Here is a 22,169-nt window from a genome sequence, read left to right on the forward strand (position 1 = left end):
ATGAGAGAATTGGATCACACTATGCTCTCACTTTGATCTAACTCTGATCAGAGTTTGATTAGAGTGCAGAGGTGTATCTAGGTTTTGTGGCACCCGGGGCAAGAATTCAGCTTGGCGCCCTCCACCTCCAAGCACATATGTTATTTCTACACTTAGTCATGTGCCAACGAGCTGCTCTCCCTAATTCTGTAAATGTTCAGTGAAAAACTGAGAGAAGCAGGAAGAGACGTTCATTGTCACGTGACCGTAAGTATGAAAGTCCCACCTGAGAGAAGCTGCCATGTGATGATGACTGCTGGAACCTGCAGAGCTGAATCCTGACAGTGTTTATATTATACGCTATTAGGAGTGGCATGCTACAGGGCTTCATTTTAAAATTAAAGGGCTGGTCCAAGTTTGAGATCAAAGTCTGCAATCACTCTGTGTGACTCCAAGCTTCTGAATTCTCACAGCGCATGCACTGCACACTTTTAGGGTATGTGCACACTTTGTGGATTTGCCTGTGGAATTTTCTGCGCAGATTCTGCGTCTCTTGGCAGAAAACTCAGTTACAAATCTGCACGTTTTTGATGCATTTTTGATACAGATTTTCAAAGAATTGTGGTGTCATTTCCTTGTCCAATAGATAGATAGATAGATAGATAGATAGATAGATAGATATATCTATAGACAGACAGATCTATAGATAGATAGATAGATCTATAGATAGATACAGTGCCTTGCGAAAGTATTCGGCCCCTGGAACTTTTCAACCTTTTCCCACATATCATGCTTCAAACATAAAGATACCAAGTGTAAATTTTTGATGAAAAATCAACAAGTGGAACACAATTGTGAAGTTGAACGAAATTTATTGGTTATTTTACATTTTTGTGGAAATTCAAAAACTTAAAAGAGGGGCGTGCAATATTATTCGGCCCCTTTACTTTCAGTGCAGCAAACTCACTCCAGAAGTTCATTGTGGATCTCTGAATGATCCAATGTTGTCCTAAATGCCTAATGATGATAAATATAATCCACCTGTGTGTTATCAAGCCTCCGTATAAATGCACCTGCTCTGTAATAGTCTCAGGGTTCTGTTTGAAGCACAGAGAGCATCATGAAGACCAAGCAACTTCACAATTGTGTTCCACTTGTTGTTGATTCTTCACCATTTACATTTGGTATCGTTATGTTTGAAGCATGATATGTGGGAAAAGGTTGAAAAGTTCCAGGGGGCCGAATACTTTTGCAAGGCACTGTAGATAGATAGATATATAGATAGATAGATAGATCTATAGATAAATCTATAGATCTATCTATAGATATATCTATCTATCGATCTATCCATCTATCTATCTATCTATCTATCTATCTATCTATCTATCTATCTATCTATCTATCTATAGATATATCTACAGTTACATCCATATATATTTGGACAGAGACATTTTTCTAATTTTGGTTATAGACATTACCACAATGAATTTTAAACAAAACAATTCAGATACAGTTGAAGTTCAGAGTTTCAGCTTTCATTTGAGGGTATCCACATTAAAATTGGATGAAGGGTTTAGGAGTTTCAGGCTGTCCGCAGCATGTGCACACCAATTCTCAATTTCCCATTGACTAACATTGGTGGTGCACTACACTGCGGATTTGATGCAATTTTGCACGTCCAAAAACGCTGCGGAAATGCATCAAAATCTGCAACGTGTGCACATAGCCTTAGGATTCTACTGTCATGGGAAACTTAGGTGTCACAGGAAACTTAGGTAGGCAAGAGCTAATAACCCGGGCCCCTGCGATTTCCCTCAACTCTGGGAAACCCTGACTGACCCTCTCCCAGAGTTTACACTGATGGTGTGCATGTCTGGGCCTCCATCCTCACCCTGTCTCCTGTTACAACCACTGGCTGAAACTACCGCCCACCACCCAGTGAAGAGACCACTAACCAATACCCACAGTTAGCACAGACAAGGATAACGGAAAATATACACCACGCCGCAGTCACACAGGAAACACATAAATAAAGTAAAGGGGGCACCACGGTTCGTGGGATCACATATAGACCTAACATAAACTAGTAAAGCAAAAAGGAAGAAACAGACTAGGTCTATAATATAAAGGATCACCACACAATAATATAACTGTGATAGTAAAGACACAACTTTATTCAAACACCAATAAATATACAGCAAACCACATACATATGTTAAAAACAATTAAAAAGGCATAAACTTTGCCATTCAACAAATACCCACAATAGGGTTAATAGCCCACACTATAGTAACCAAATAGATGTATACATATATATAGTAGTTATCTTAATACATCCTAAACTGCATAGACAGCATATCCTTGTTTTGCAGATAGCCAATTGTACTGCAAAATATCTGCAAACCCCATAAACGAATGTGCAGAAATAGGGGTAGATAAAGTGCTTAGTACATACACCCCAAAAGCAACATGGCTAAGAGACAAGTAGCAAGTATAAACAATAAAGAAGCCAAAAAGGGCTACTCAATTCACTAGTCTGCCAAGCAGTTTAGCATACCTAAACGAAGATAAAGCCAAATGGCAACCAAATAGCATAACCACTAGGTGGTAAACTAATATACAATTACCAAAGTGTCCAGCAGCCCCTAATACACGGTTAAATCCTGCAGCTGGACTGGCTCTAAGTGTGGGCTACACAAATACCCAACGCGTGTCGCCACCTGCTGGTGGCTTCATCAGGGGTAATGTGAACGTATACAGTCTGCTGTTTAAATATAAAAGACATAGAGGTTATTACCTAAATCAGCTGTGTCGCTGGGAGTTCCACCGCGTGGAGCTACAGGCAGCAGCCATTACAAACAGGAGCGCATGCTCCGATGTGTCGTGGGTGTCAACATGATGAGGCAGAGTTGCCAAGGTTACATGACGCTACAGGCAAGGACGCCCATTCAGGCGTGTTATGGGCGTCGGCATACTAAGGCAAAGTTGCCTAGAATACATACATAACGCTGCATCGTAAGTGTCAGCATATTCAACATAAAGTTGCCAAGGTTACAAAATGCTACTACTCAGGCGCCTGCGCACATGAAACGGTACGCAATCTCGTCTCATTTTTACTGATATAAGGGAGCTTAATGCTGACTCTCATCCATTACAAACAGGAGCGCATGCTCCAACGTGTCGTGGGCGTCAACATGATGAGGCAGAGTTGCCAAGGATACATGACGCTACAGGCAGGGGCGCCTATTCAGGCGTGTTATGGGCGTCGGCATATTGGGGCAGAGTTGCCAAGAATACATACATAACGCTGCATAGTAGATGTCAGCATATTCAACATAAAGTTGCCAAGGTTACAAGACGCTACTACTCAGGCGCCTGCGCACATGAAACGGTACGCAATCCCGTCTCATTTTTACTGGTATAAGAGAGCTTAATGCTGACTCTCATCCATTACAAACAGGAGCGCATGCTCCGACGTGTCGTGGGCGTCAACATGATGAAGCAGAGTTGCCAAGGTTACATGACGCTACAAGAAAGAACGCCTATTCAGGCGTGTTATGGGCGTCGGTATACATAAATAACGCTGCAAACTAGAGCGCATGCTCCAGCGTATCGTAGATGTCAGCATATTCAACATAAAGTTGCCAAGGTTACATGACGCTACTACTCAGGCACCTACACACATGGAACGGTACACAGTCCCGTCTCATTTTTACTGATGATATATAAGAGAGCTTAGTACTGACTCTCCAAGCTTAGAGGCTGTTCACACACAGCCTGCACTGGCAAACAACAACCTAAACCATGCAGTGCTCCAATAGAGCGCCGGTAGCAGAGCAAGGTTTATTAAATTAGTAACTCCCACACCAATAGCTGACTTAGCAACAAAAAACAATCTATATTATGCGCATGCGCAGTGCTATAATAAACGCTGGTAGCCAAACATGATTTCTGACGTTTTAATGACCCAGATCAAGAAATGCTCAGCAAGGACAATGCCTAGCTAGGCAAAACGTGCAAAGATCATGAACAATATGAGCCATATAATAGCACACTATAGCCATGTTCCCTAAAGCGTCATTTTAGTACAGGAAAAGGGGTGGACTAAAGCCTATAACAGACACGTCTTATACCTGAATAAACAAGATTATACCAGTACCTCCCAAATATAAGGCGGCGAGCACCCAAAACTGCAGCAGTGATGTAAAACCAAACCAATAAGACAAAGTATAGAAAAAACCTAGGCATGTATATAATTATTTGTATTGTTTTTTTGTGTAAAGAATAGGTATTAATTAAAGAAATACAATTGGCCAAATGGACCAGACCCACAAATTATCAGAATAGCCAGTTGGCACTCTACAGCCATACAAAAAGGTAAAGTATTTGTTAGTAAGGCAGCCCCTAACAAGAAAACCATTATATAGTAACCAGGATCCTAATAGAAGGTTATGCTGTCTATACAGGAACAAGAGCACTAATCATACACACATACAATAAATTATCATTATATAAAATACAATAATATTTATGCATACATATAAGACCCAAAGTCCAAATAACAAATCAAACAGGTAAGAATAAGTTCCAAACAAGACAAAATTTACCAAACAATAAAGGAGTTAGATGACAAGCCAATATAGGCTAGAGAGTGGAGTAGTCTATTTGTAAAAACCGGTAAATAAAAGGTCCTCGTTGAGGCCAAAAGGGGTGAGACAATTCAAATTGAAGATCCATCTAGACTCTCGTCTCAGGAGCTCCGAAGAGATGTCCCCACCCCTGATATTAGATAAAACTTCCTCAAGTCCCAATATCCTGGTACCCTTCCACTGGGAGTTGTGTTCGGCCAGATAGTGTGAAGCCACTGATGTAATATTCTTCCCCTTTGTCTTGTCTTTTTTGGCTGTTGTAATATTTGAAAAGTGCTGCTGAATGCATTTTCTTAGTTCCTGAGTTGTTTGGCCCACGTAGATTTTGAGACAAGGGCAAATCAAAGCGTAGATCAAATTGCGTGATTTGCAATTAAAGTAGGACTTAGTAGGAATCTGTAAAGATAAAGAGGACAAAATAGATACATCGCCAAGGACAAACGGACAGATGTTACAAGTCCCACATGGGAATGTGCCATTGAGTCTAGTTCCCCTATTAAGTCTTCTAGTAGGGCGCTGGAAGTGACTATGGCTCAGGCGGTCTCTAAGATTCCTAGCCCTTCTAGCTATCAAACTGGGCTGGGTGGCAATGTGGGGATTCAGCCTAGATTCGCTTAATAGAATGCCCCAATACTTAGACAAAATCTGTCTCACGTCTTGCCACTGATTGTTATAGGATGTAATAATCCCAAGCGGCTTTTCAGTAGCTTTAGTCCTAGGCTGTAAAAGGCCCATCCTGCTACTATCTCTGGCTGCCCCAAAGGCCCGTGATATTACCTTATGCGGGTAGCCTCTCTCACGGAATCGCGAGGTAAGATCCCGGGAATGCTCCAGAAAGTCCCCCTGCCGAGTGCAGTTCCTTCTCACTCTATAAAACTGGCCTTTAGGGATTCCTCTCTTTAGATGGTTGGGATGGAAACTGGTGAAATGTAAAAGGCTATTGGACGCCGTAGGTTTTCTAAACAGCGAAGTCACAATCCTGTTGCCATTTACAGATAGTTCCAGGTCCAAGAATTCAATCTTTGTTTGTGAGTATTGCGAGGTCAATCTGATGTTCCATGGATTGTCATTTAATGCCTCGACAAATCCTTGACATTCCTCCAGGGTGCCTGTCCAGAGAAATACAACATCATCAATGTAGCGTTGCCATTTGATAACATGTTTCAAGTAGCCCTCTAGACAGTACACCCTGGTGGCCTCCCACCACCCCAAAAACAGGTTGGCGTACGCAGGGGCACACCTAGCCCCCATGGCTGTACCTCTCACCTGTTTATAGAAGACACGATCGAAGATGAAAAAGTTCTTGTCCAATATGAACAATAATAGGTCCAACAAAAACGAATCATGTCCTCTATCCCCGGTGGTGTTCTGGTCCAAAAAGAAAGATACAGCTTGAATACCCAATTCATGGCTTATGCAAGTGTAGAGTGACTCCACATCCAGAGTCACGAGCCAAGTGTCCGGGGGAACATCAAAGTCTTGAAGCTGAGAAATAAGACAAGTAGAGTCTCTCACATATGACTTTAGGGTTAGCACGAGCGGCTGAAGAAAAAAATCAACATATATGCATGGCCGCTCCAATAGTCCCCCTATCCCCGACACAATTGGCCTACCTGGGGGAACATCCAGTGACTTGTGCACTTTTGGGAGCATATAGAAGGTCGGGGTCTTTGGATGGCGATTATACAGAAATTCTCTCTCGCGTTTGGTAATGATATTATGTGCAAATGCAGTGTCCAACAAATGATTCAGTTTTCTTTGAAACACTCCTGTAGGATCAGAAGGAAGAACCTGGTAACAATCAGTATTGTGTAATTGACGACTAGCCTCCTGTATATAGAGATCCACTGGCCAAATAACCAGGTTACCCCCCTTATCCGCCTCCCGAATTACAAAATCCCTATTGGACCCAAGTCTGGTTATGATGAGGTGTTCCTCCTTACCCAAGTTATTACCTCTGTTAGGGTCAAGTTTAAGTTGATGAATTTCCCTGCAGACAGCATCAAAAAAACACTGTACTGCAGGGCAGAGCGAGAATGGAGGGGTAGCCTGTGAGGGAAGTCTTCCCGTAAATTTTCGTCTAGGGCGACCATCTTCCCCTTCATCAAGTAAATCCAATAGATCCCTCAATTTACGGGAAGACTTCCCTCACAGGCTACCCCTCCATTCTCGCTCTGCCCTGCAGTACAGTGTTTTTTTGATGCTGTCTGCAGGGAAATTCATCAACTTAAACTTGACCCTAACAGAGGTAATAACTTGGGTAAGGAGGAACACCTCATCATAACCAGACTTGGGTCCAATAGGGATTTTGTAATTCGGGAGGCGGATAAGGGGGGTAACCTGGTTATTTGGCCAGTGGATCTCTATATACAGGAGGCTAGTCGTCAATTACACAATACTGATTGTTACCAGGTTCTTCCTTCCGATCCTACAGGAGTGTTTCAAAGAAAACTGAATCATTTGTTGGACACTGCATTTGCACATAATATCATTACCAAACGCGAGAGAGAATTTCTGTATAATCGCCATCCAAAGACCCCGACCTTCTATATGCTCCCAAAAGTGCACAAGTCACTGGATGTTCCCCCAGGTAGGCCAATTGTGTCGGGGATAGGGGGACTATTGGAGCGGCCATGCATATATGTCGATTTTTTTCTTCAGCCGCTCGTGCTAACCCTAAAGTCATATGTGAGAGACTCTACTTGTCTTATTTCTCAGCTTCAAGACTTTGAAGTTCCCCCGGACACTTGGCTCGTGACTCTGGATGTGGAGTCACTCTACACTTGCATAAGCCATGAATTGGGTATTCAAGCTGTATCTTTCTTTTTGGACCAGAACACCACCGGGGATAGAGGACACGATTCGTTTTTGTTGGACCTATTATTGTTCATATTGGACAAGAACTTTTTCATCTTCGATCGTGTCTTCTATAAACAGGTGAGAGGTACAGCCATGGGGGCTAGGTGTGCCCCTGCGTACGCCAACCTGTTTTTGGGGTGGTGGGAGGCCACCAGGGTGTACTGTCTAGAGGGCTACTTGAAACATGTTATCAAATGGCAACGCTACATTGATGATGTTGTATTTCTCTGGACAGGCACCCTGGAGGAATGTCAAGGATTTGTCGAGGCATTAAATGACAATCCATGGAACATCAGATTGACCTCGCAATACTCACAAACAAAGATTGAATTCTTGGACCTGGAACTATCTGTAAATGGCAACAGGATTGTGACTTCGCTGTTTAGAAAACCTACGGCGTCCAATAGCCTTTTACATTTCACCAGTTTCCATCCCAACCATCTAAAGAGAGGAATCCCTAAAGGCCAGTTTTATAGAGTGAGAAGGAACTGCACTCGGCAGGGGGACTTTCTGGAGCATTCCCGGGATCTTACCTCGCGATTCCGTGAGAGAGGCTACCCGCATAAGGTAATATCACGGGCCTTTGGGGCAGCCAGAGATAGTAGCAGGATGGGCCTTTTACAGCCTAGGACTAAAGCTACTGAAAAGCCGCTTGGGATTATTACATCCTATAACAATCAGTGGCAAGACGTGAGACAGATTTTGTCTAAGTATTGGGGCATTCTATTAAGCGAATCTAGGCTGAATCCCCACATTGCCACCCAGCCCAGTTTGATAGCTAGAAGGGCTAGGAATCTTAGAGACCGCCTGAGCCATAGTCACTTCCAGCGCCCTACTAGAAGACTTAATAGGGGAACTAGACTCAATGGCACATTCCCATGTGGGACTTGTAACATCTGTCCGTTTGTCCTTGGCGATGTATCTATTTTGTCCTCTTTATCTTTACAGATTCCTACTAAGTCCTACTTTAATTGCAAATCACGCAATTTGATCTACGCTTTGATTTGCCCTTGTCTCAAAATCTACGTGGGCCAAACAACTCAGGAACTAAGAAAATGCATTCAGCAGCACTTTTCAAATATTACAACAGCCAAAAAAGACAAGACAAAGGGGAAGAATATTACATCAGTGGCTTCACACTATCTGGCCGAACACAACTCCCAGTGGAAGGGTACCAGGATATTGGGACTTGAGGAAGTTTTATCTAATATCAGGGGTGGGGACATCTCTTCGGAGCTCCTGAGACGAGAGTCTAGATGGATCTTCAATTTGAATTGTCTCACCCCTTTTGGCCTCAACGAGGACCTTTTATTTACCGGTTTTTACAAATAGACTACTCCACTCTCTAGCCTATATTGGCTTGTCATCTAACTCCTTTATTGTTTGGTAAATTTTGTCTTGTTTGGAACTTATTCTTACCTGTTTGATTTGTTATTTGGACTTTGGGTCTTATATGTATGCATAAATATTATTGTATTTTATATAATGATAGTTTATTGTATGTGTGTATGATTAGTGCTCTTGTTCCTGTATAGACAGCATAACCTTCTATTAGGATCCTGGTTACTATATAATGGTTTTCTTGTTAGGGGCTGCCTTACTAACAAATACTTTACCTTTTTGTATGGCTGTAGAGTGCCAACTGGCTATTCTGATAATTTGTGGGTCTGGTCCATTTGGCCAATTGTATTTCTTTAATTAATACCTATTCTTTACACAAAAAAACAATACAAATAATTATATACATGCCTAGGTTTTTTCTATACTTTGTCTTATTGGTTTGGTTTTACATCACTGCTGCAGTTTTGGGTGCTCGCCGCCTTATATTTGGGAGGTACTGGTATAATCTTGTTTATTCAGGTATAAGACGTGTCTGTTATAGGCTTTAGTCCACCCCTTTTCCTGTACTAAAATGACGCTTTAGGGAACATGGCTATAGTGTGCTATTATATGGCTCATATTGTTCATGATCTTTGCACGTTTTGCCTAGCTAGGCATTGTCCTTGCTGAGCATTTCTTGATCTGGGTCATTAAAACGTCAGAAATCATGTTTGGCTACCAGCGTTTATTATAGCACTGCGCATGCGCATAATATAGATTGTTTTTTGTTGCTAAGTCAGCTATTGGTGTGGGAGTTACTAATTTAATAAACCTTGCTCTGCTACCGGCGCTCTATTGGAGCACTGCATGGTTTAGGTTGTTGTTTGCCAGTGCAGGCTGTGTGTGAACAGCCTCTAAGCTTGGAGAGTCAGTACTAAGCTCTCTTATATATCATCAGTAAAAATGAGACGGGACTGTGTACCGTTCCATGTGTGTAGGCGCCTGAGTAGTAGCGTCATGTAACCTTGGCAACTTTATGTTGAATATGCTGACATCTACGATACGCTGGAGCATGCGCTCTAGTTTGCAGCGTTATTTATGTATACCGACATGTATAACACGCCTGAATAGGCGTTCTTTCTTGTAGCGTCATGTAACCTTGGCAACTCTGCTTCATCATGTTGACGCCCACGACACGTCGGAGCATGCGCTCCTGTTTGTAATGGATGAGAGTCAGCATTAAGCTCTCTTATACCAGTAAAAATGAGACGGGATTGCGTACCGTTTCATGTGCGCAGGCGCCTGAGTAGTAGCGTCTTGTAACCTTGGCAACTTTATGTTGAATATGCTGACATCTACTATGCAGCGTTATGTATGTATTCTTGGCAACTCTGCCCCAATATGCCGACGCCCATAACACGCCTGAATAGGCGCCCCTGCCTGTAGCGTCATGTATCCTTGGCAACTCTGCCTCATCATGTTGACGCCCACGACACGTTGGAGCATGCGCTCCTGTTTGTAATGGATGAGAGTCAGCATTAAGCTCCCTTATATCAGTAAAAATGAGACGAGATTGCGTACCGTTTCATGTGCACAGGCGCCTGAGTAGTAGCATTTTGTAACCTTGGCAACTTTATGTTGAATATGCTGACACTTACGATGCAGCGTTATGTATGTATTCTAGGCAACTTTGCCTTAGTATGCCGACGCCCATAACACGCCTGAATGGGCGTCCTTGCCTGTAGCGTCATGTAACCTTGGCAACTCTGCCTCATCATGTTGACACCCACGACACATCGGAGCATGCGCTCCTGTTTGTAATGGCTGCTGCCTGTAGCTCCACGCGGTGGAACTCCCAGCGACACAGCTGATTTAGGTAATAACCTCTATGTCTTTTATATTTAAACAACAGACTGTATACGTTCACATTACCCCTGATGAAGCCACCAGCAGGTGGCGACACGCGTTGGGTATTTGTGTAGCCCACACTTAGAGCCAGTCCAGCTGCAGGATTTAACCGTGTATTAGGGGCTGCTGGACACTTTGGTAATTGTATATTAGTTTACCACCTAGTGGTTATGCTATTTGGTTGCCATTTGGCTTTATCTTCGTTTAGGTATGCTAAACTGCTTGGCAGACTAGTGAATTGAGTAGCCCTTTTTGGCTTCTTTATTGTTTATACTTGCTACTTGTCTCTTAGCCATGTTGCTTTTGGGGTGTATGTACTAAGCACTTTATCTACCCCTATTTCTGCACATTCGTTTATGGGGTTTGCAGATATTTTGCAGTACAATTGGCTATCTGCAAAACAAGGATATGCTGTCTATGCAGTTTAGGATGTATTAAGATAACTACTATATATATGTATACATCTATTTGGTTACTATAGTGTGGGCTATTAACCCTATTGTGGGTATTTGTTGAATGGCAAAGTTTATGCAGTCACACAGGAATACACAATAAGTGCACAGGGCAAAACAAATTCAAATATAGGAAGGAGGAAAATATGACAAAGGGAAATATACACCACCAGATACTATACTCCTTCTCCTAGACCACCACTCCAGACCGAGATAACCAAGCACAAGACAGAAGCTATAATCGGTGACGCCCAATGTTCAGAAGAACAATTTAAAGGCAGTGGGCGTGACCCAGCTTCCAATCCGAGCACCAGCTAAATTAACCCCGGACCAGCTAGATAAAATCTAGCCGACGCCACTGAGCGCATAGTGGACAAAAGCGGAATTACCGCTGTCTGTCGAACGCCCTAGTATGAACAGCGTCCGACATGACATCTACCTTGCCAGTGGCAAGAATGGACGGTCAAGTAAGCATACTTCTGGTCACATTCTGACTTGACGTGTCCAGATTCACTCAGTTTCTTTTCATTGAGTAGGCCACTCATGTCTAATCGGAACATGACCGCATGTATGCAAATCGCCACCACGAGAGAATCCTGACAGCGGGCAGTGCGTGCTGTGAGAATTCAGAAGTCTGCAGTTACATAGAATGACTCTAAACTCATCACTGACTTGGACTACCACTTTAATATTCCTAACATTAATTAAAACATGAGCATTAGTCAGTATCACAAAAAAACATTTACATCCAGGTACCTGATAGATGACGCTGTCTCTGTAGTCATTCTCTTTCTTTTTGTCTTCATCTTGTTCAGACTCCATGATGACTTTTCCCATCCACATCTTGTCTCTGCAGACTTCCATCTTCTCCGGTCTTCTACATCACATCCCCACACGATGCCCTTAAAGCTGGCAGTGTCATTATAATGCTTCTGATTAAAATATTTGCCCTACTCTGAGCCCCTAAATAAATAATTGTCCCTTACTATATTCCCTGTATAATGTATGACCCCGCCTAAACTCTTCCCCCCGCCAGCTGCGCCCATGGTAGATGGCCCAACTGTCCCCTTGTAGATACGCCTCTGCAGAGTGTCATTAGCTAAATCAGCTTGATTCTCCTGGATAAGAGGAAATACGGTCATGTGACCCATAACTTCACACCCATTGTCAAGTGTTTCCACTGCGTGTTTGCTCCTCTTTGCAGTTCTTCTGCCCTCCCTAACTTTTGGCTATTACATCTGACCCTTACCATAGCAAAGCTATGAAGATGTAAGCAATGACTGAAATATTGTGATAAAACATTAGTTTCAGCAACACCTCGAGGCTGAAAAAGTTATTGCCTCGACCTTATGATCTGAACAAGTGTCACATCAGCAACTCTGTATTAATGTTGCTAGTAGTACACAAGGTACTGGAGAAAATTTAGCATTCTTGCAAATTATATTAAAAAAATCATTAAAACTGTACATTGTACATTAAAAACGGTTGCCAAAATTTATCAATAATTATTTTATTCTGTAAAACTATTTTTGCACTTATTGATATTTTTTGTTCCAAAGTTGATTACGCAAAAAGTTGCTTCTTTTTATATAAAAAATTGCAGTTCTTGAAGGTCATGTTTAGCCAGGCCTATTTAAACTAAACAAAATGGACAAACTATGGCACAAATTGTGGGGGAAAAAAATGGCACAAATACGAATTATATTCGTAAATGCACCTCCTTATCTTTTTCTTTATGCTAAAAAATACAGTAATTGAGTCTCAGAGCTTAAGGCTGCTCTACTGAGAGGATCTGATGACAAATGTCATGTGATGTGATGGTGGGACCTTGTAACGTTTTCAGATCTGTGTATAGAAGACAGATGTCACCTTTCTAAATGTCATCTAGACAGTTGTATTGTATTTTATAATTTTTATGATCGTTTAAAATATGTAATTTGGTAAAACATATTTGTCCTTTGTTCATATTTGAAGGTCATACTCCATTTTTGTATTCAAAATAACTTTTGCTTGTCATGGGTTAAAAGCAGGGGTTACAGAAGGCATGCTGCAGCGCCCAGGACTGCCAGACTGGCTTTTCTCTACTGCATTGTCAGTCTTTGCCCAGGCTGAGAATTTCCCCCTCCCCGTCTCTCATTGTGGCTGAGTCTTATCAGCATCTCACAGGCTTGCCATCAGTATGCACCTCATTATCCCTACAATAATGTCCTCTGAATGCAAAATAGATCGGCAGCCGGCATGGAGCCCCCCATGCAGTTGACTGGATGTACAAATTTTCCTGATGCTCAGCTCTCTCTAATTCCCCCACCTCCCTGTAGTTAGTTCTTGCTGTAGTGGATCATGTACATCATCTGTGTGTGATTTTCATGGGGTTCCTCTATCTTGGTTTAGGAAACAGGATTTTGTTGAAGCACCTGCTTGTTTTTTGGGTTGTCGTATACTGTCGGATCCTTACAGTTCAGATAAGAATATCTGTCACATTGTAATATATATTCATCACCAGTAGCTACGATAAAGCCGGCGCCAACATGAATGACATACTCATCTCCTTGGTTAGCTGTATGGACACAACCGTGACTGGTTTCTCGCGAAGCTGCTGCCTGTACTGAGAAACACCACGTTTAGGTTTATTGTTTTCTGTGGATGTATTATACCACTCCACAATGGTGTTGGCCAAACCATTTGTGTCATTATCGGAGAAAAATAGACTTTTCATAGCTTCCTTACAAGCTTCACAAGCTTTCTTCAAAGATGTCATTTTTTTATTGTGCTCTCTATTTAAGGAATGTGTCCAATATGACGAGACTTTTAGTATAGCTTTTTGTGCTTTTCATCGCGCTTCTTGCTAGAGGTAGTGATCAGATTATAGAATCCCTGACCTTCAACTCCTTTCTTATTAAAGGCTTATGGGAGCACCACTTCGATCCATAGGCTATGTCTAGTATTTTAGCTAAAAAAAATTGCAATTGCGTTCTTCTTTAAGGCTAGGCAATGTTCCCTGGGAACAAAAACATATGCAATTAAACTCTTAAAGTTGTCTATCTAGTGCCACCCATTGGAGGTACCTATCCTGTGAGTAAGTGCTTGACCCATGAATGAGCCATGTAACATGCCTCCAATAGGGGGCACTAGAGAGACATCTATGTAAGGCTCTGTTTACAAGAATCAGTTGACAGTTGCTTGATATCCTGTTTACACAGGCAGACCATACTTAGCAATGTGGACTGAACGATCTTTAATAGATCTTTCAGTGTGCATCGGCAGCCATTTTTATAGAAATCGCAAGCCCTGTTTACACAGGACAATGCGCTGCCATGAATGATGATTGTTAAGCAAGCTTAAAAAACTTTTTACCCTATGAATGAGTATTTTGATCGTTCATTGGGCAGTATGTCTACACCGGAAGATTATCGTGAGACTAGCGTTCCTAGGAAATCGAGCGTGATCCGATTAATCTCTCAGTGTAAATCGTGTTTTACTTTTGAAGGAGAGCTACTCTGCTACACATCAGTCTTATGCCTTACCCATCTAACATGCACACTCATTAGACTTATGTCAGCCGAACCAGCCAATATTGACAGGTTCGGCCAACAGTCTTATGTACAGGAGCTCTAGACAATTGATTGTTGGGGAAAATATCCGGCATATGTGATTTTTTACTGCCAATCTTACTGTCTCCTGGAGATGAGCTGCCACCAGACATGTTTGCAGATGGGTCAATCATCATGACCACAGGTCTGGAACTCTCAGGCAAACTAGCACATCTGTATATGGGAGAGATGACTGAGAAGGCTGCCGGCTGAATAATCGGCCAAACTATCGTTTGACCAACCACCATCTAATTTGTGCAACTGGCTTTACTACTATTTCACCCTTGGGCCCACCAGAGGATTATCTGGTTCTCTAGTAGACCAGTTAGGCTTTGATGATCCCTGAGTCTAGAACCTACTACCAAAGATAATGAGAAACCACTTTTCTCCTGAATAATAAATCTATGTAATCATATGAACACATAAATTAACAACTTGAACATAGGTAAAAAGATTCCTCAGACCTTTCTTTCCATAAATGGAAGATGTCATCAATATCATCTGTTCACATGTTGTAATTTAATGAATTTATTAGAGGTTCACACACTGGTTACCTAATATTGAAATGGCGATTCCTCTGAAGCTAGGTTTATTATTTCTAAAAATACTTTACTGTATCAAAGAGAACACTGTGAAATGTTCCTACTAAGCAGAAGTTCTGAAGAGGATAATTCAAGCGGCAGTCAGTAATCACCATGTCTCTCTGATCTTCTGCCTCGCAGAACCAAGCTGAAGCTCATTACAAGGGTCACAAACATGCAAGGAAGCTCAGAGCCTTAGAGAATGCAAGGCACAAGCAGAAGCAGCACGGTAGCCGAGAAAGGACGGCACTGCCTCCGGTGGACAGCAAAAGAAACACAGATCATCTCAATGAAAGTAAGATTTTCTTTTTTGCTCATCCACATCCCTTCTTTTGCATTTATGTTTTTTGATGATGAATAATTCTAAAATATGATTGCCATCAGTGCAGACTGCAGATGAATAAATGAGTTACCCCCTCTAATTCTCCTTACCCCACTTTGAATGTGCTTTCTGATTGCTGTCATTTACAGTGCCTTGAAAAAATATTCATACTCCGTGAACCTGTCCACATTTTTTTCATGTTACACCAGCAAACTTAAATGTATTTTATTTGATTTTATGTGATATACCAACACAAAAGTTTAAAGTATTTGTGAAGCGTAAAGGAAATGATACATGGTTTTCTAAATATTTGAAAAATAGAAATCTGAAAATGATGACATTTATTTGTATTCAGCCCACGAAATCAATACTTTGTATGACCACATTTCGTTGCAGTTAGTGCTCCAAGTCCTATGTCTCTACCACCATTGCACATCTGTAGTCTGATATTTTTGTATATTTTTCTTTGCAATCTAGCTCTAGCTCAGTGACATTGGATGGAGGTGTCTGTGAACAGTAATTTTCAAGTCTTGCCACAGATTATCAATGGGATTTAGGTCTGGAACTTTAGTGGGCCATTCACACACATGAATATGCTTAGATCTAAACCATCCATTGTAACTCTGGAAGGAAATTTAGGGTTATTGTCCTGCTGGAAGATTAACCTTCGTCACAGTCTCAAGTTTTTACAGCCAACAACAGGCTATCCTCCTGCATTTCCATATATTTAGCTGCATCCATTTTCCCATCAACTTTGACCAGCTTCCCTGTCCCTGCTGAAGAAAAGCATCCCCACAACATCATGCTGTGACCACTATATTTGACAGTGGTGTTGGTGTTTTTTTGGGTGATGTGCAGTGTTTGTTTTCCGCCACACATGGTGTTTTGCATTCAGCCCAAAAAGTTCTCATTTAGTCTCATCTGACCAGAACACTTTCCACATAAATCATAGAATGTTAGAAATGGAAAGAATGTCATGGGTCATTGTGTCCATCCCCCTGCTCAATGCAGGATTCACTAAAACATCTCAGAAAGATATCTGTCCAGCCTCTGTTTGAAGACTTCCATTGACAGAGAGCTCACCACTTCTCGTGGCAGCCTGTTCTACTCATTGATCACCCTCACTGTCAGTTTTTTTTCTAATATCTAATCGGTGTCTTCTCCTTTTCAGTTTCATTCCATTGCTTCTCGTGTTTCCATGTGCAAATGAGAATAAGAATGATCCCTCTACACTGTGACATCCCTTCAGATATTTGTAGACAGCTATTAAGTCTCCTCTTAGCCTTCTTTTTTGCAAGCTAACCATTCGCAGATCCTTTAACCTTTCCTTGTAGGATGTACGTTGCAGTCCGCTCTCCATCCTGGTAGATCTTCTCTGAACTTGCTCCAGTTTTTCAATGTCTTTTTTAAAATGTGGTGCCCAGAACTGGACACAGTATTCCAGATGACGCCTGCCAAGAAAGAGTAGAGGGGAATAATTACTTCACGTGATCTAGACTCTACGCTTCTCTTTATACATCCTAGAACTGTGTTTGCTTTTTTTGCTGCTGCATCACACTGTTGACTCATGTGCAGTCTGTGATCTATTAGTTTACTGTACATGCATGCAAGCTTTATCTCCTACATGGCTTTTTGCAAACTAGAAACAGGAATTTCTTACAACTTGCTTTCAAAAATGGCTTTCTTTTTGCCACTCTTCCATAAAGGCTAGATTTGGGAGTGTACGATAGTTGTCCTGTGGACAGATTCTCACACTTGAGCTGTGGATCCCTGCAGGTCCTCCAGAATGACCATGGGCCACTTGACTGCTTCTCCAATTAGTGTTCTCCTTGCTTCGGATGTCAATTTAGCTAGATGGCCATGTCTTGGTAGGTTTGCTGTTGTGCCATGCTGAGAATAGATTACACACAGGTGGATTCAATTGATCAATTATGTGACTTCTGCAGGCAATTGGTCACTCAGGATTTTATTTAGTGGTATCAGACTACAGAGGGCTGAAACCAAATGCAAAATACAATTTTCAGAAAACCATGTATCATTTCCTTTACACTTCAGAAATACTTTCTACTTTGTGTTGATAAATCAGATAAAATACATTTACATTTGTAGGTGTAAAATGTGGAAAAGTTTATGGGGGTATGAATTATTTTTCAAGGCATTGTATATAAATCTACATTCAAAAAATTAGGTGGCATGAAACATGTGTTCAGATATACTCTTGACTTGGTGACCTGCTTTTCTTACTGAGAACCCTCACCAGTGCTTGGAGAAGCAGATTGATACATTAGGTTTTCTGATGTCATGAGGATCTTACAGCGCATGCTCCTCCCAGGGAACTGAGAGAACTGGCAAGAGATCTTAGTAGGGAAAGAAGGTCACTGAAATATATGACGTACCTGTAAGTGAGAGAACGGAGGCACTTGGTGGTTGGTAAATAGGTAGATAGCTATAATGTAAAGTGCTGTGGAATATGTTGGCGCTATATAAATAAAATTATTATTATTAGAGTCAGGAGAGCTGCAATGTCCCACGTGCTGCACTTGTAGCTCATTAGCATACAATTTCAACAATTTTCAACCAGTCTGGTAAAGAGTCAAGCATCCTTCATGCTTAATGCTCCACAGGACAGGATACAAGATTACCAGCGAGCTCCAATGGCATCAGGCACAGTCAGATGAAGCAGAGCCAGGTATACCTGGATTTACGTGTGCTAGATTCTGCTAGCACTGGCTTTGTTGACCTGATCCATTCTGTGGGTTTCCAAACAATTCATGAATGACTCCCCATGAGACTACAACCACCCATCGGACTCAATAACATACACACGCACTACTTTATAACTTTGGTTTAAAACAATCATTTTAAACTTTATGCTAAAATGGAATAGTTTAGAAAGGGGCATATTTAGAAGCCTATTGCTGTCAGATATAAAACTATGATGGTGATTTATAGGCATAAAATGTGCTGTTAGGTTTTCCTTACAGGGAATCTGTCATGATTATTTTACTGCTGAAACTAGTTGTATGGCTTTATAGGACCGAAGACAACAATAAAAAACAAAATATTTTTTGATGTTCTCCAATGTGCCAGTACTGAGAAATCAAGATTTTACGTCACATGCATTTTAGTCTGGAAGTGCATTGGAGGCGTACTTATGTATATAGCGTGTATGGATATGCCCCAGTGCACTTGTAGCCTAATTTTTATTGGGCTTCAAGACTTGATTTCTCAGCATTGGCCTATAAGAGTACTGCAAAAATGGATCTATTTTATTGTAGTACTGGGACCTATACAGCCATACTACTAATTCCTGTAGCAAAATCTTTAAAACAAGCAAACATTACTTACAGTGGGGCAAAAAAGTATTTTGTCAGTCAGCAATAGTGCAAGTTCCACCACTTAAAAAGATGAGAGGCGTCTGTAATTTACATCATAGGTAGACCTCAACTATGGGAGACAAACTGAGAAAAAAAAAATCCAGAAAATCACATTGTCTGTTTTTTTATCATTTTATTTGCATATTATGGTGGAAAATAAGTATTTGGTCAGAAACAAAATTTCATCTCAATACTTTGTAATATATCCTTTGTTGGCAATGACAGAGGTCAAAGGTTTTCTGTAAGTCTTCACAAGGTTGCCACACACTGATGTTGGTATGTTGGCCCATTCCTCCATGCAGATCTCCTCTAGAGCAGTGATGTTTTTGGCTTTTCGCTTGGCAACACGGACTTTCAACTCCCTCCAAAGGTTTTCTATAGGGTTGAGATCTGGAGACTGGCTAGGCCACTCCAGGACCTTGAAATGCTTCTTACGAAGCCACTCCTTCGTTGCCCTGGCGGTGTGCTTTGGATCATTGTCATGTTGAAAGACCCAGCCACGTTTCATCTTCAATGCCCTTGCTGATGGAAGGAGGTTTGCACTCAAAATCTCACGATACATGGCCCCATTCATTCTTTCATGTACCCGGATCAGTCGTCCTGGCCCCTTTGCAGAGAAACAGCCCCAAAGCATGATGTTTCCACCACCATGCTTTACAGTAGGTATGGTGTTTGATGGATGCAACTCAGTATTCTTTTTCCTCCAAACATGACAAGTTGTGTTTCTACCAAACAGTTCCAGTTTGGTTTCATCAGACCATAGGACATTCTCCCAAAACTCCTCTGGAGCATCCAAATGCTCTCTAGCAAACTTCAGACGGGCCCGGACATGTACTGGCTTAAGCAGTGGGACACGTCTGGCACTGCAGGATCTGAGTCCATGGTGGCGTAGTGTGTTACTTATGGTAGGCCTTGTTACATTGGTCCCAGCTCTCTGCAGTTCATTCACTAGGTCCCCCCGCGTGGTTCTGGGATTTTTGCTCACCGTTCTTGTGATCATTCTGACCCCACGGGGTGGGATTTTGCGTGGAGCCCCAGATCGAGGGAGATTATCAGTGGTCTTGTATGTCTTCCATTTTCTAATTATTGCTCCCACTGTTGATTTCTTCACTCCAAGCTGGTTGGCTATTGCAGATTCAGTCTTCCCAGCCTGGTGCAGGGCTACAATTTTGTTTCTGGTGTCCTTTGACAGCTCTTTGGTCTTCACCATAGTGGAGTTTGGAGTCAGACTGTTTGAGGGTGTGCACAGGTGTCTTTTTATACTGATAACAAGTTTAAACAGGTGCCATTACTACAGGTAATGAGTGGAGGAAAGAGGAGACTCTTAAAGAAGAAGTTACAGGTCTGTGAGAGCCAGAAATCTTGAAATTTTGTTTCTGACCAAATACTTATTTTCCACCATAATATGCAAATAAAATGATAAAAAAACAGACAATGTGATTTTCTGGATTTTTATTTCTCAGTTTGTCTCCCATAGTTGAGGTCTACCTATGATGTAAATTACAGACGCCTCTCATCTTTTTAAGTGGTGGAACTTGCACTATTGCTGACTGACTAAATACTTTTTTGCCCCACTGTACTTCCTCTACGCTGATCCTTTATTGAAATAAATCATCTGTCAGCAAATCTTTAAAATTAAAGAAGAGTAGTGATGAGTGAATATACTCATTACTCGAGATTTCCCAAGCACGCTCGAGGATCCTCCGAGTATTTTTTAGTGCTCGGAGATTTAGTTTTTCTTGCCGCAGCTGAATGATTTACATCTGTTAGCCAGCATAAGTACATGTGGGGATTGCCTGGTTGCTAGGGAATCCCCACATGTACTTATGCTGGCTAACAGATGTAAATCATTCAGCTGCGGCGATGAAAACTAAATCTCCGAGCCCTAAAAAATACTCGGAGGACCCCCCAGCATGCTCGAGTCTCGAGTAACGAGTATATTCGCTCATCACTAAAGAAGAGCAGTGCTAACCGAATTCTCAAGTCTTCTGACGTTTAGCAACATCACAAATCATTTTTGGGGAAACAGACAAGTATAAGTCACACCACGCCACGTAGAGAACTCCTCCTCCAGGGCTTTTATGTGCCAGGCACTCCAGCAGAGTGGAGATCTGAGGTCTTTTTTTTCACATGTAGCATTTCATAGTACAGATCAGTGACCTAGTGACCTGTTTTCAATAGCTGACATTTGCACACAATGGGCGTGAGCAGAATCGCGATCCGCCCACGCCCATTAACTAGTTAAATGCCGCTGTCAAACTCTGACAGAGGCATTTAACAAGCGCTTCCAGCCACATGGCCGGATGTACGCGCACCGCTGACCCCGGCCATCACAACCAGAGGTTTCCTTAAGACCTCTATGGTTGTTGATGATGGATCTGTGCATCACCTCTATGTAGCAGAGGCAATCGAGTAGTGGATGCTTCTAGCCTCCCATGGAGGCTATTGAAGCATGCCAAAATGTAAAAAAAATGTGTTTAAAAATATTAAAAAAATTAAAAAAATAAAAGCTCAAATCATCCTTCTTTCTCCCCAATCAAAATAAAACAAAAAAAAAATCAAACCTACATATATTTGGTATCGCTGCATTCAGAATCGCCCGATCTATCAATAAAAAAAGGATTAACCTGATCGCTAAACGGCATAGCAAGGAAAAAATCAAAACGCCAAAAATACGTTTTTTTGGTCGCCGCGACATTGCATTAAATGCAATAATAGGCAATCAAGAGAACATATCTGCACAAAAGTGGTATCATTAGAAATGCCAGCACAACACGCAAAAAATAAGCCCACACCCAACCCCAGATCATGAAAAATGGAGACGCTACCGGTATCGGAAAATTGCGGAATTATTATTTTTTTTTACCAAAGTTTGGAATTTTTTTTACTACTTAGATAAAAGAGAACCTATACATGTTTGGTGTCTATGAACTTGTAATGACCTGGACCTGATCATAATGGCAGGTCCGTTTTAGCATTTAGTGAACCTAGCAAAAAAAGCCAAACAAAAAACCAGTGTGGGATTGCACTTTTTTTGCAGTTTCATTGCACTCGGAATTTTTTTCCTGTTTTCTGTTACACGACATGGTAAGACTAATGGTAGCGTTCAAAAGTACAACTCGTCCCGCAAAA

At 41.6% G+C, this 22,169-nt stretch overlaps 1 protein-coding gene across 5 annotated transcripts in view; it reads left to right on the forward strand.

Annotated features, from left to right (window-relative positions):
- LOC143765461 (zinc finger protein 385C-like) overlaps positions 1 to 22,169 on the forward strand; it is a 528,254-nt gene that overhangs the window by 475,892 nt on the left and 30,193 nt on the right. For all 5 annotated transcript variants that reach the window (XM_077252151.1, XM_077252149.1, XM_077252150.1 and 2 more), the window contains one exon: positions 15,480 to 15,633. In XM_077252151.1, coding sequence (XP_077108266.1) covers positions 15,480 to 15,633 — 154 coding nt within the window. The remainder of the gene's footprint in view (positions 1 to 15,479; positions 15,634 to 22,169) is intronic.

The sequence above is a fragment of the Ranitomeya variabilis genome, chromosome 4 (assembly GCF_051348905.1).
Source record: "Ranitomeya variabilis isolate aRanVar5 chromosome 4, aRanVar5.hap1, whole genome shotgun sequence".
Taxonomy (NCBI): Eukaryota; Metazoa; Chordata; class Amphibia; order Anura; family Dendrobatidae; genus Ranitomeya; species Ranitomeya variabilis.